Source organism: Hevea brasiliensis, chromosome 10 (assembly GCF_030052815.1).
Source record: "Hevea brasiliensis isolate MT/VB/25A 57/8 chromosome 10, ASM3005281v1, whole genome shotgun sequence".
Lineage (NCBI taxonomy): Eukaryota > Viridiplantae > Streptophyta > Magnoliopsida > Malpighiales > Euphorbiaceae > Hevea > Hevea brasiliensis.
In genome coordinates, this window is record NC_079502.1 from 16,672,231 (window position 1) to 16,687,437 (window position 15,207).

General features: G+C 31.1%; 1 protein-coding gene across 1 annotated transcript; it reads right to left on the reverse strand.

Moving 5' to 3' along the window:
* Positions 1-4,741: 4,741 nt before the first annotated feature.
* Positions 4,742-6,750, reverse strand: LOC110645248 (S-type anion channel SLAH1). Its single transcript, XM_058129227.1, has 2 exons — positions 5,728-6,750; positions 4,742-5,114 (listed from the first exon to the last, which is right to left on the reverse strand). Exons 1-2 carry the CDS (start codon positions 6,598-6,600, stop codon positions 4,836-4,838), a joined length of 1,152 nt encoding a protein of 383 aa, XP_057985210.1. The 5' UTR covers positions 6,601-6,750; the 3' UTR covers positions 4,742-4,835.
* Positions 6,751-15,207: the final 8,457 nt, after the last annotated feature.

Below are 15,207 nucleotides of genomic sequence, written 5' to 3' on the forward strand. Positions count from 1 at the left end.
TTTTGGATAATGAATGAAGAGAGTGTTTATTTAACTCTTGATTTGAGGAATTAAATTGTGAAATATAAATGTTGCACGGATTTTTAACAGGTTTTCAAATTTTTGGTTAATTGAAATTTTAGCCATCACCATGCCAAATTTTCGTAAAACTTCTTTAAGCTTTAAAAATTGCTTATTTTGCTTCTTAATTAATTTCATAGTATTTTTCTTAAACCTTTTATCATCAAGTTTAATTTTAAAATGTGAATTTGAAATCGTTTAAAAGCCCTTGTAGTATATTTAATGGATTATCGATAAACTGAGTTCGGTAATTCATTAGACATATTACGGGATCATGTCATATCTTACAAAAGGGTAGGGTGTGACAATACGCCCCATATGCGTCGAATCACAAGAAAGGAAAAGGATACAGCTTTTGTTTCTAAGATTGCTACCATGTCCACCTGATGTCTCAATATTAGCTTCCTTAGATGTGCTACTTTCTCAGACCACCTATACCACACGAGTTCCATGAAATGATAGCCACCATGATGGCTCACTTTACACTCCTTACTGATGAAGTAAATAGCTTATGCCATAGGCTGATGATTGCTTCTATCATTTTCAATTTGCTAAGCAATATGATCTAAGATGTGATTCTCATCTCCTTTGTAGTTAAAACCCATATTTCTTCCCATTTCAAGAGAAATAGCTACTTCGTCAAGCAGTGGTAAAATATTAATTATGAATACGGAGGATAATGGTGGGTGTTCATTCATTTGATCTCATTGGGTGAAAAGAACTTTTACCCTTTCTCATTTTCCTTTTGCCTCCTGATGATAGCTTTGGGTACAGATCCAGAATATCCATAATTGTTTTAGGCTTTCTTGTTTGTTTCATAAGTTGGCTCATTTTGAGGTGGGACTTTTGCACACTTCTATCTTGATAATCATTTCGTAGGGCTAGTAATGGGATGGGTTAACTGTTTAGCCTAGGACCCTCTTCCTGATTTCCTTGTTCTTCCATGATAATAACTTGAGATTAGTCCTTTGAGGACTAACAGCTTTGATTGATAGTCTATGTTCGATATCTCCAAGACTAATGGCAACTTCATGATGGAGGGAAGGATGTTGATGTAACATATGATCTAAAAAATCCTTATCTGCAGTAGAGAAGTTGGATCCTATTGGATAATATCTTGGCATCTCAAGAATTACTATGCCCAAAGAGCTAAGGTATGGCAGGGGAAGGCTTCTTCTCCTCTTTAGTGTATGGGTCTCCCTCCTTATCCTTGGGTGAGGTTGTAAATAGTGTTTATATTTGGTTTTGGGTTGGAGGAAGGGCAACATTGAGAGGGCTCTTTGAGTTTTCCTATGATTTGGGTCTATTGGCAGGAGGAATCATGTTTTCAACATGGCTTTGCTCTTTTCAGTGATAAATCGAGTTAAGGTTACGTGGGAAGGTGATGGACATAGATGGGTCCGCCAAATTGATATGCCATTGGCCAACCCAAGGTTAAAAAAGACTTTGTGGCGTGGTCCTCTACGCTTATTCTCCTTTTTTAGTCTCCTTTATTGATTTACGAATTATGATCTTAAGGTTTGAATGGTTGGGTTAGTCATGTTGGTGTGAAGAGTTGGCCTTTATAGCTTGACTCTGCTTTCATATCTTCTTAGGCTTCCCTTTTTTGCTTATCCAATTCTGGTGGTGGCGGAATGATAGAATGTACATGTCACGATCCGATTTCTGGGCTGGACCAACATTAGGACTTGGGTCAGCATAAGGCCCTTGAAGCCTGTAGTAAGCCTAACTATTTATAATCCATTCATAAAGCCCAATTTCAAGGCAGCCCAGTGAGTCAAGCTCCAGCCGCGACTACCTGTCATACCCATATCTATATCCACACTATACTCACGCCAACACATATACACACAGAGCTCTAAGTTATCTTAATACAACATCTACAAACAAATTCAATAGCATATGCAGCAAAGGAGTGCGCCTAGTAGTTAACTAATTATATATATACATATAAGTGAATACATGAGCATGCTTTAAATATAAGTTAATAATATTAAAATTACAAATAAAATCAACATCAAACTCATAGATTATCCAAGTGTTACTGAGGTGGCTGAAAAGAAGAGAAAGATTGACTCGGATCAGCTAAACAATTATATTCAAGAAATTTATCAATAATAAACCAAAATAAAAAACTAAAGAGTCAAAGACACCCTAAATTTTTGTAGAAAATTTGACAGAGTTTTTTATGTACCTAAGACCTACCCAACCTACAAAATAACTCAACTAACACTTCTCAATTCAAAAGGTCCAGGCCCACAACACAATAACAATACAATGCCCCTCCTGAGCCTGTCAAACCATTAAATTCTCACATAAATACACAATTTTAAAAACACAAAAAATTTAAATTAAAATATCACAATATTTAATATATTTAAATATTAAAATTTACACATAAAATAATTATTTAAAAATTTAAGAAATTACAATACACATGCGGGCAACTCTCCTTATTACCATGTCCTATGATTTTTGTTTTAGGAGTGGGAGAGATGTTATTGGATTTGGGGCTTGGGCTATATTAACTTGAGATGGCTGTTTAGGCCTCTTGATTGTATTTTGTTCTAGAGGCCAAGGCCTTTTGTGTGTTTCTCCTACTGCGTTTCAGATCATTTAATGCAAACTAGCATTTTCAAAAAAAATTTTTCAAATCCTTCTTAAGCCTTTTACTCACCAGTTTTTCTATCTCATTTGACAAAAGTCTTCATTTCTTTTAATGAATTACCCAATATTCTTTTAGCATGAAGTTTCTCCATGAGTTTTATTCACTTCATCTAAATATACTCGTATGAAGTCAATCTCAGAATTATATGACAACTTTATCTTTCCTCTTATTTTTTCATTAGGTTTCAAAAATATATTCCTAGATTAATGACTCCTAAAATTTTAGGCTTGTGAATTCTTATCAGCCTGTTTGGAAATTAGAAATTTATAAGAAATCAATTCAATTTTTTTTTAATTTTTATATTTGAAGTAAAATAATTTAATTTTCTTTTAAATTTATAATAATTTTTATTTTTAAAAAATAAAAATTATCGATTAAATTGTTTTTAATAAATTTTTCAAAGGAAGCCATAGTGAACAAAATAAACTAAATCGAATATCTCTTAAAAGTATAGAAGTGATATCGAACATTTACAATTTAACCCTTAGATGAGTAGAGAATATTTTTATTCTTGAAGAAAAAATCTACACCCTTTACGTGGTCACCGTCCTCTTTCATGTTTATGCTCCTACTTGAACGGCTATAATCAATTGAACCTTTCAAATCACTTTACCAGCTTTTTACGCACGTCTTTTGCTCCCCATTTGCTCATCTTTCTTGAAAAAAGGATTTAAATTATCCTATCTGTCATCTCTTTCACCATCCAATTGCATACCAAGTTTTGATATCGGCAACTTAATAAAATTAAATATCTTATGACAATATTTATTTATTTATTTTGATCATTCATCATATTATACTTTGTAATCATAGAAATTATCGTTTCATTTAATAGTAATAATAAATAAAGTAAAATTTACTTTGTAAAAAACAAAAATATGGTAAAAATTCCCATTATTTTTATATTAAAAATAAAATTTAATTTAATGATCAAATGTATATATGAAGTACAAATAAAGTGAGTTAAAAAATATGTTGCACTCATAATATTTTATTTTGATTTATTAAATCTTTTTTTTTAAATCTATTGCGCTATTTAATTTTAATTTTTAATTAATAGATAATTTTTAAAATTTATAGATAAAAATGATAAAATATATCATTTTTTTATTTTTATTTTATAATGAAATACATTGAATAATTAATTTATTTAATTTTTTAACATTAAATTAAGCAGATTGTGCTTATTAATTATAAAATAAAAAATTTTAAAAATTTAATAGCTAATCTACAAAATAACAATAAGTCAAAATAAAAAAATAAGGACACAATAATTTTTTTCTAAATAATCGAAGAGTTAGGCTCCCTTTGTTCTATAGAAAATAACTTGTGTACTCCATTTAAAAGTTCAGTAGCTAGAGGTCTAAAAAAATGAAAAGGTTACCTCTGACTTTATACTCCATCAATTTCTATTTTTTTTAAAAAAACCATTCTTAAATACATAATTTAAGTGTGATGTTGTCAATCGTTGAATTGATTTTCAATTTTAACTAAAATTTCCTCAAAATTATACAATTTAAATAGTCCAACTTGCCTAAATCTAGTCTACTATGAATTCAATACATAAAATTTATGATAAAACTTACCTATTAAATACATGAATCTTATATATTTATATTTTGAGTTATGATAAATTGAGGTCTAAGCAAATTTTTCTCTAGTTTTCATATATAGAACCTTAAATATGTTATTTAGATAAATTATAAAGTACACCAGGTGCACTAAAAAATAGTGTACCGAATACTCATATAAAAATAGTTGCACCATAAAATTAGAAAGATGAGACTCACTGCATTGTAAATAAAGTTTCATTACTTTATAAGTGAAAGTATACATGCATCATCGTATGCACTTAATAATTTACTTGTAATTTATCTTCAAATGAAAACCAGGAAAGGATTTTCTTTGCTTGGAGTAAGAAAATAGCAACACAACATATATATGAAAAAAGAATTGGATTTCTACAACATATAAATATGGTTATAGTTTATTATTATTATTATTATTATTTGACATTTGCAACACTACCCTCATTTTTCCTTCCCGAACATTCTATTATATTATCGTATTTACAATTGGAAATTTGAAATCATAAACTTCTATTCAATCATGTGGCCTCATCAGGATTACTAATGCTAGGACTTAAAACAGGATCGTTGGGTACGAAAAGCCTGCTAGTATTAAGGGCAGTGAACACCATCAAACCTAGAGTTACCAGAACTGAGAGCGAAGATAACACTAGCATTACCCCATGTGCAATGGCACCATTCACCTCCTGTGCATAATCAGCTGAAGCCAATGCCAGGACTGTCATTGGGAAAGAGTATGCCCAACATGCTACGTTGAACTTTCTTGTGGATTTCTTGAATAGGGTCGGCCTTGAAATCTGTTTTCACATCAAAAATAAGCAAACCATCAGCCAAGACTCGACGACAAATATTACTATGGAACACGAAGACACTTTATATTTTTAGTCTGAATAATAAGACGTCTGCCTTATAATATAAGAGACGGATAGGTATTTATTATTATTTTTTTCATTCAATAGAGGCACATTGGGCTATAATGGATGAGTTACACAACGGAGATAACTTTTTTCTTTTCTCACAGAAAGGTGAATAATCTTAAAAGAAGTAAGTGGAAAGATTTGAATTCAAGATCTCCTCACTCCATGCACCTAAAGGTGTAAAAAGATCAACCACACTGCTTATAAGTCTAATATCTTGGCATGCATAATTTGATTTTCTCTATAAGAAAATGACTTCCACTTGCTGGTGAAATACATGTCACAAGATCTTTATGGTCCCTACTTGAATGCTTATTTGAAGACGAAATATCATCATCAGCTATAACAATTCAAATTTAATTTTACTTCTCGAGCATAATCTATATATAAGTTAGAGAAGAAAAAAAAAGGCCTAACCATTGGGTATAGCTTGATAACTGTATATATACAAAAATAAATAAATAAATAACCTAACCCATACATTATATATTACCAGGGATAAGAAGAGGAAAAGAGAGAGAAAGAAAAGCATCTTTGCCAAGTTATCAAAGCATCCAGAAATTGAGTCCCAAGCCAAACTTGCCATGCTGGGAGCGGCAATGAATAAGAAGAAAACTGGGCTTAACACTGTTGGTAGGCAATTTCCCACAGATAATCTTTGATATAACGTGACAAAAAGCACAAGATAATGTGCCATGCCCAAAGAAAACATGCAAATACATGTCTCTTTCCATCCCATTTGGGCTGCCGCCCTGGCTCCCACCAAGTTCCCTATCACCGATAGCTGACTTGTCGGATTCGCGGCTGTTGATAAAGACCTCTTTCCTTTGGTAAACCACTGGCCGTAGATTTTGACATCAAGAACCAACATTGGAACCACAAAAGCCCACCATAGTACAAGGTAGTATATAGTTTTTGGGGTGAAAAAGGGAGATGATTGAAGCAAAAGAAGCCAAGAAATCCAAGGAGCAAAGAGATAGTTCACTCCTACATGGTGGAGGAATTCACCCTTCACCATCTCAAAGTGAACCAAACATCTAAGTATGTAAAGAAGAGAGAGTGAGGTTACTGTGAAAAGAGCTATTGACCAAAGTAGAAGAAAAGCTGTGGAGGGTAGCATTTGAAACACACGACGAAAAGCATGTGCATCTTCTGCTGATTGATCTCTAAGGATTTTCCACAGCAGGGCTTGGCTGCAAAGAGACATGCTTATCCTAAAATATCCGGCATGAAACCTTGCCAAGATTGAAATAAAGGTGTTTTTAATGATCTTCAGAGAGCTGAATTGTGGTGGTGGTGGAAAGGATGCCTCAGTGACAAGCTCGATATGAGTTTTGGATAGTTTGTCATCCATGTTAATCTCCATGTTTGATGGAACAAATGAATGTAGGATGGATTTTTATATAGAAGATGATCTGCTAATTGAAGTGATGAATAATTACCAAAGTTAATGGAAGTTGAAAATAATGTTCAATCAAGTGTGTACTTGTGAGCTGAAGGAGAGAAGTAGTGGCGGCTGACTCGGCTTGCTCTTGTGGACTTCGTGCTCATGAATTTTTGAGTTGTTTTCAATTCTTTACAGCTAGATCTTATAGTAGAGGAAACTGAAAGTATGTATTTATAGGTCAAGAATGTTATATATATAACTCAAATTATACCACCCACAAGAATGAAAGTGCATATTGCCGAATTATCTAACTCAGCAATGGCTCAGTAATATTGAAATTGTTTTCAAACGAGATTTTAAATTTGAGTGTCAATTTAAACCAAATGTATCAAAAACAGTAATAAAGTAATAACAGAGATTCCAAACAAGTTCCGAATTAACCCCTAAGAAAACCCCAAAGCTCAGCTTGAAGGATATCACACATTCCCAAGTTACACCCACAATTCTTAAACATTTACCCACACAATCTCTTGAAACACCAACAGCACAAGCCTTCAATTATTATTGTCAAGTCATAATTATATTATTATTATTATTATTATTATTATTATTATTATTATTGGCAATGGTGGTTCTATACTCGGAAAGCAATCAGGGGTCGCTTTCTCCCTTCGCATGTGCCTTTCTATATATACACATATATATCCTGCTTTGATCCAATTGGAATTTCTTGGGAAGTGCATGTTCAACCAATGCGTCAAAAAGTTTAAGATGGAGATAAATGGTGACCATCCATAAACAACTTTTCAAATGCTCTCACTTTTTAACTTTCTAGTGAATTGATTTATCCATGCTTGATAGTGGGAGAAATTTTAGAATATATTCAACAGTTGTGTATACAACAATTTTATCATAATTAATATTATCATAATTATTAATTATGTCTAATAAAAATACATAATTTTGATTTAAGTTTAGTTCTTTTTATGAATTGGAATCAAAATTCAATTTTATTTTTTTAAAAAAAAAATTGAAATTGAAGTCTTAGCTTGATTTTAATTTACTTTTAACTGTTTGTACTTTGACTTTCATTTTAGTTTTGATTTTAATTCAATTTTAATTTCCATTTGAGTTTTGGTTGTTACACTCAAAATCATAATGTTTTTATATTTTTAAAATAAAAATAATTATAAATATCTATTTTCAAAAAAAAATTATAAATATCTAATATCAAAACACCAATAAAAATAATAATACTAATATCAAATAACAATGTTAATATCAAAACAAAATATCAACAAAATAATATAAAAAAAGTACTTTTTTTACAAATAAAATCAACTAAGACATATAATTAAAAAGAAAAATACTGACATCAAATTAACAATATTCACATAGAAAATATAAGATAACACCATAAGGCATATAGTATTTTCCTCCAAAGTATACAAATAAAACGAAATTAATAAGCACGACATAAAGTCAAGCTTCATTGCTTTTTTTTAATAGAAAAGAAAAATATTTCATTAATTAAAAATAGGGTACAAAAAAGAAATACGTATTAACGTATATCTTATATTTTTACATAAATTAAACCAAGCACTTATACAAAAAATAATAAAAAGGATTTGGAAGCTCTGATAGTGTTAACAAGGCATATAGATTGGCTAATAGGTGAATTGAGCATGTCACTGTTTGAATCTTTTTACAAGCATCATCAAATAATCTCCAAATTTAGATCTCCTACCAAAGGAATGATTTGCACCTCATAGAGCACTCTTCTCTAAGAAATAAAGTATCTCACCAACAAAAACTCATAATAATTCTATTAGAAGAGAGATAACATCGTACATGCACTCAAGATCTATCAATAAGAACAGATATGAGGATTTATTTACTCAATATCTATTAACCATGATAAATTTGAGGAGATATACCCAAAATATATTCCAAAGGGATATAGATATGAAAGTTATTAAAAAAAAAAACTAATAGAAAAGAAAATAGAGGGGTTGCCATAGGTAAAAACACTCGCCGGTGGCCACTCAAAAAGAAGATCTAAGGGAGGAAAGGAGGAAAGAGAGAAGAAAAGATGGGAAAGAGGAGAGATTTCTAGAGAGAAGGTAGAACCTCTCTCTCTCTCTAAGCTTCATTGCTTCATTGACAAAGTAAAATTTTTTTAAATTAGGATTAAATATAAAATTAAAAATAAGATAATTAATATAATCTTATGTCAAAGGGTGGAATTATATTTAGTGAATTCAACTATCAACTTTCACTCCTAAAATTCTCATATTTATCATTACATTAAGACATTAGTTAAGATTAAATTCAATTATGATTGATTTAAATTTATGAACTTATAATTATTAGTATATATAATTCGTAATAAATATGTTGTATTATCTTCTACATATTGCTGGAAATATTAAAGAATGCTCAAGAACCAATTCTCATGTAATGGTTCAAAAATATTGTAATGAACATGATTTTAATTTATATGGCATTCGTTTTTTCTTTATCACATTTATTAATTGTTTGATTAATTGGTTAATTAAATAAATATAATAAAGTCCTTGATTAAATTTAAATACTTCACATTATGATAATAAGAGTCAAGTTCTTAATTATTTAATCTAAATTGTTATTGATCATAGAATCATTAAGATTAGAGCATTAATGAACTGGATAGATCAATATATATGTGATGGTCTCCACTGGATAGAGATTAGTTGATCATAGCTAAGTCTTTGGATTAAAGAAGGAATTGGGTATGATTAAGTGCTCGTGGGATTAGTGATTGATCAGAAGGAATCCATCAACTCTTGGTAATGAGTTTGAGCTTTATGTTGTCATTAATTATAACAACTATTTAAGACCTTTATTAGATGTTTTGAAGTTGACAAGAAAGTTGCCATCTTTAATGGTTGAGGCTCAAGAACCAGTTGTTGTTCAAGAACAAGTTAATGAACATGTTCAAGATCCAATTGAACAATAACCAAATCCAATACAAGTTGAATCAGTTGTACATTAGCCTTTTAGAAGGTCTAGATGTGTTCTTTAAGCACCAACTAAGTTAAACATAATGGTGCAAGATGATGCATCTAATGAGGTTGATCATAATGATGATGACCCTAAAACCTATCAAGAGGCTATGCAAGGTTTAGACTATGAGAAGTGGCAAAAAGCCATGGAATTCGAAATGGAGTCCATGAAGGTTAACAAAGTATGGACTTTAGTTAAAGCCTTAAAGGACATAAAACCTAGTGGTTGCAAAAGTTTTAAGAAAAAAGATTGGAGCATACATAAAGGTAGAGACCAATAAAGCTTGTCTTATTGCCAAATGATATCATCGAAGAGAAGGAACTGACTATGATGAAACTCTCTCTTTTGTGGCAATGCTCAAATCAATTTGGATTCTAATTGTTATAACAGCATGCGTATGATTATGAAATAAGGCAAATGAATGTGAAAGTTGCATTCCCTAATAGTGAGCTTGAATAGGAGATGTATATGACACAACTTGAAGGTTTCACATCCCCATCAAATCATAATAAAGTTTGCAAGCTACAAAGATCTATTTATGGACTAAAGAGCTTCTAGAAGTTGGAATATTCACTTTAACAAAACAATTGAAAAGTTGGTTTTTTTTTTTTTTTTTAGATGTGAAGAACTTTGTGTGTACAAAAAAGTTAGTGGGAGCGTCATTATTTTCATAGTGTTTTATGTTTATATTGCTCATTAGGAATGATGTGTCAGTGCTACAAAATAAAATTTGGCTATTGCAACCTATATTTTGGCAATAAAAAATCTATAGAGATAGATCTTGGACTTTCTCAATCTATGCGCATTAACACCATCTTAAAGGGGTATAACATGGAAAATTCCGAAGGGGCTATCTACCAATAGGCACTAGAATGATTTAGGGATTAAGAATGTTGATATGCGCATTTCTGTTTGTCATTAATAGTACCACTAACAATAGGGTGGACTTACTCCATTGTATAAAGTTGAGGATACTATAATTGTTAAAATTTTTAGTTTAAGGTACAATTATAAAAAGTAGGAAAGTTCATGAATTTTTTGGGTAATTTTCTCTACTTTATACTATAACTAATCAATAAACATTAACATAAATATATGTCATGTGTCACTTTATAGTTGAATATATATCTCAATTTTATTTACCATATAAAAATAAATTAATTTCATATAAAACTAAAATTAAATTATAATAATCATATTTTATATAACTTAATATATAAAATTTACAATAATTTTAAGTAATAATCATAGATAAATTATTTTATAAAATAATTATAAACAAAATTAATATATTTATAAAATTAGGAAATGCAAATAAACTTATAAATGAGTCGGTTCATGAACTTATTAAATGAATCATCAAGTTAAATCTCAATTTAATCCTCAATTTTTTTTAAATTATGTTAGATTATAGGGATCAAAATGAATTGCAAGTTATTTTGCATCGACGAATTCAAGTTAAATTAGTAGGTCAAAGTTAAAATTTGCCATCTCTATCCACATTACCTATCACCACAAGTCCTTCTAAAGTTTAAGGAATTACTTCTATCCAACCAGAGCGAAAGAGGTGTTTGTGACACTCCTTACCCGTCTACAGTATAGCTGAGTAAGATGTGTCACACAGTGTACCGGAACACTCTATTTTATCTCAATCATTTTTATTCTTCCTTAATTTATTTTTATCATAGTTATGAAGTACAATTTGTGAAATATAATTCATTTAAATCATTTATTGAAATTTTAATTTATTTGAGGTTCCGCAAATTTTATAGAAAATCCGGCAGACTGCCAGCTAAAAATGGATAAAACAGTTCTTCGGAACCTGTAAAAAATACTTCCAAAATTTTCAATCACTCCCAAACTCCATTTTATCAACAAAATCTCAATATTTCTCAAATATACTCTCATTTCTCATTCATTCATTACATAGGATATTCATGTACAAGTCATAAATAAATATTTACTTTTTCATTCATAAACATAATTTTCACTATTTACATTGATAACAAAATACATTACATGAGTCTCAATTTCATATGATAACATAAAAGTTAATTACAAAATACCCAAAATGAAACCTAGTGTCCTACCAATGCACTGATGTCGGTGAGGTGACACAGACATTATGCAGATCTGCAGAAGGTCTCACCCAGTCTGTGGTCTATTGGGCTCTCGGTCGGTCTCTCCAGAACCTACGCGTGGCAAAAAGCAACGCGCTAAGCAATAATGCTTAGTGGTGTAAATAATAAAATAAAAAGAAATAACAGAAAATAAATATGCAGTGCATATTCTGATGTCTTATGCAGACAATTTTTTTATCATTATTGGTAATCTTAATTATTTTGTATTTGTTATATTCATAATTTCATTAAATTTATCCACTTTCATTTTTGGTTGCCCAAGTAACCTATAATGGATGACTGGACTGGATAAATGGGTAAACTGACACTGGGTATCTAATACCTCGGGCCGTCACACCATCAGTCACATATGCATCTCCCGGAGTGCAACAGAACAGCTAATAAGCTATAATAATATTAGGCACAAGGCCAAGTATCAACATAATGTCAGAATGGCTAGAAGCCATGAAATCACAGAATGGCATAATGCCATATGCAGTACTACTAACTAAACCCTATTGGCATGTCAACCTATCCAAACCAATCTTGCTAGGTGTACTAAGGCATGTTACACTTTAAAATTTTACAATTCTTGAAATTTAAGCTTAGGTGTTACTATTCATTTCATTAGTCAACTAAAATATTGACTTTTGCATAGACAATAGGTATATTGGTTCTAATACTCCCAACATATCACATTTTGCATTCCAAAGTTGTTGGTATTGATTGCCAATACCATTTCTAAACTTAGTGTTAGTTATTCAAAATTTTCAGATTTTAAGCCTTGTGTTTACTGTTCCATTGATCATTCTTATAATAGGAATTTGGCAAAGTTGTCTTCATGAAAGTTATTCCTTATTGTGTCTAGTTACATTTCTTTTTTTGAATCACTCCATTTGGAGTTTTGTAGCTTAAGTTATGGCCTAAACACCATAACTGGCTGGATTGTAAACTTTCTAGATTTTCTGGACTGATCAAATCTACAGTGTTTTGTGCAGTGACTGCAAGTCACTTTTTGAATATGTTATGGTCAAAATTTGGGTTAGGTTTCTCCATGAAAGTTGTAGGTTTATATCTCAGCTTTCTGCTAGTAAAATTTCAGGTCAATCAGACCTTTCGACACTGAGTAATGACCAAATGAATAAACACTATTTATTTAGTCATTTTGCCCAGGCAGAATGCAGGTCACCTGGATTAGGGCAATTTTTAGGTCAACTTGGTTTAGTTTTCTAGGTAGGGTTTCTATACCAAAGTTGTGTCATTATGTATTTAATTTATAAAAATTTTTTGAAGAGAAAACCATAGTGATTTATATAGTCAAATCGAACTAAATCATCGATTTTTGAATTAATTTATTTTTATGGAAAATTTATGAATTATATTTAATTTTATATATATTAATTATTTAATTTCATTGATTAATGGTTATTAGGTTCAAATCAAAGTTAAAATTAGACCAAATAACTTGAAAATCAAGTCTAAATTAAAAAATCAATCAAAAATCAAATTGATTTTTCACTAATTTCGATTCGATTTCTAAAATTTTGATAATTTAATTTTGCTCACCCCTATCATTATGTGTCTAGTTTTATGTCTAATTGGCTTTGCACCAATTGAACCTCTATTACTTCATTTATAACTGTCCAAACCTGCTGGACTCATGCTCAGTTCTGCAGGTCAGCCAAGGCAGCTCACCCACACTCAATTGCCAAGCCTTAACTCACCTCATTTCCTCATCATGCACAGTCAAATGGTCACTAGTTGACCATTTAAACTTTTATTCACCATGTGACACCCCTTACTCGTCTACAGTGTAGTCGAGCAAGATATGCCACACAGTGTGCCGGAGCACCAAATCATATTTCAATTCAATTTACCCTTTTTTACTCATTTATTTACAATTTTTGATTAATCTGAATTTTCTGCAAATTTTATAGAAAATCCAGTAGAGTGCCGGCTGTAAATTGAAAAAACAGTTCTTCTGAATCTGTTAAAAACACTTCCAATATAATCATAATTTTAATCTCAGTCAACCACCAACATATTTTCAACAATTTCTCATTACTTCAGTATCTTAAAATTCAGTTCATTTCATATCACTCTCAATTCAATGAGGAATGCTCACATTTAATACTGAACATAGTTCATAGATAATTACATCAAAAACATAATTACATGAGTTTATAATATACATTACAGAAGTTTACAAAATACAAAATACCGAAATACCAAAAGTGGACTAATGTCCTACCAAATGCACTACAAATGTGAGGTGACTCTGGACTCTGTGTGCAGATCTGAAAGCTCACCCAGTATGAGGTCTGTTGGACTCCTTAGCTATGTCTCCAGTACCTGCGCGTGGCAAAAGCGACGCGCTAAGCAATTCTGCTTAATGGTGACAATATAAAATAAAATAACTAAAATAACATAAATATGCAGAATGTATGTTTGCATTATAGGTAGACTTAATTTCTAGCATTTATTGCAGTATAATTCGATTAAAATTTTGTAAGATTCATTATCATTGCCCAAGTAACCCATACTAGTCGACTGGACTGGATAAACGGGTAAACTGGCACTGGGTACTAAGTACCTCAGACCATCACACCATCGGTCACATTGTGTCTCCCGGTGTGCAACAGAATAGCTAATAAGCTGTAATAATCATCAAGGATAAAACTCAAGTATAATAACTCAATTAACATAGCCAAAGGCTATTTTATCACAGAATGGCACATGAGGCCATAAAACACAGGATGGCATGAAGCCATATGCAGTACTGCTAACAGAACCCTATTGGCATGCCAACCTATCCAAACCAATCTTGCTAGGTGTACTAGGGCATGTTACACTCTTAATTTATACAATTCTTGAAATTTAAGTTTAGGTATTACTATTCATTTCATTAGTCAACTAAAATGTTGACTTTTGCATAGACAATAGGTACATTAGTTTTAATACTCCCAACATACCATATTTTGCACTCTAAAATTGTTGGTATTGGTTGCCAATACCATTTCTGAGCTTAATGTTAATTGTTTAAAATTTTCAGATTTCAAGCTTTGTATTTACTGTTCCATTAGTCATTTTTGCAGTGGGAATTTGGCAAAGTTGTCAACATGAAAGTTGTTCCTTATTGTGTCTAGTTACATTTCCTTTTTTGAATCACTCCATTTGGAGTTTTGTAGCTCAAGTTATGGTTTAAGCACCATAACTGGCCAGATTGCCAACTTTCCAGATTTTTTTGGACTGACCAAATATACAGTGTTTTGGGCAGTGACTGCAAGTCACCTTTTAAACATATTATGGTCAAAATATGGGTTAGGTTTCTTCATGAAAGTTGTAAGTCTATATCTCAGATATGTGCTGGTAAAATTTCAGGTCAATTGGACCTTTCTACACTGAGTTATGACCAAATGAC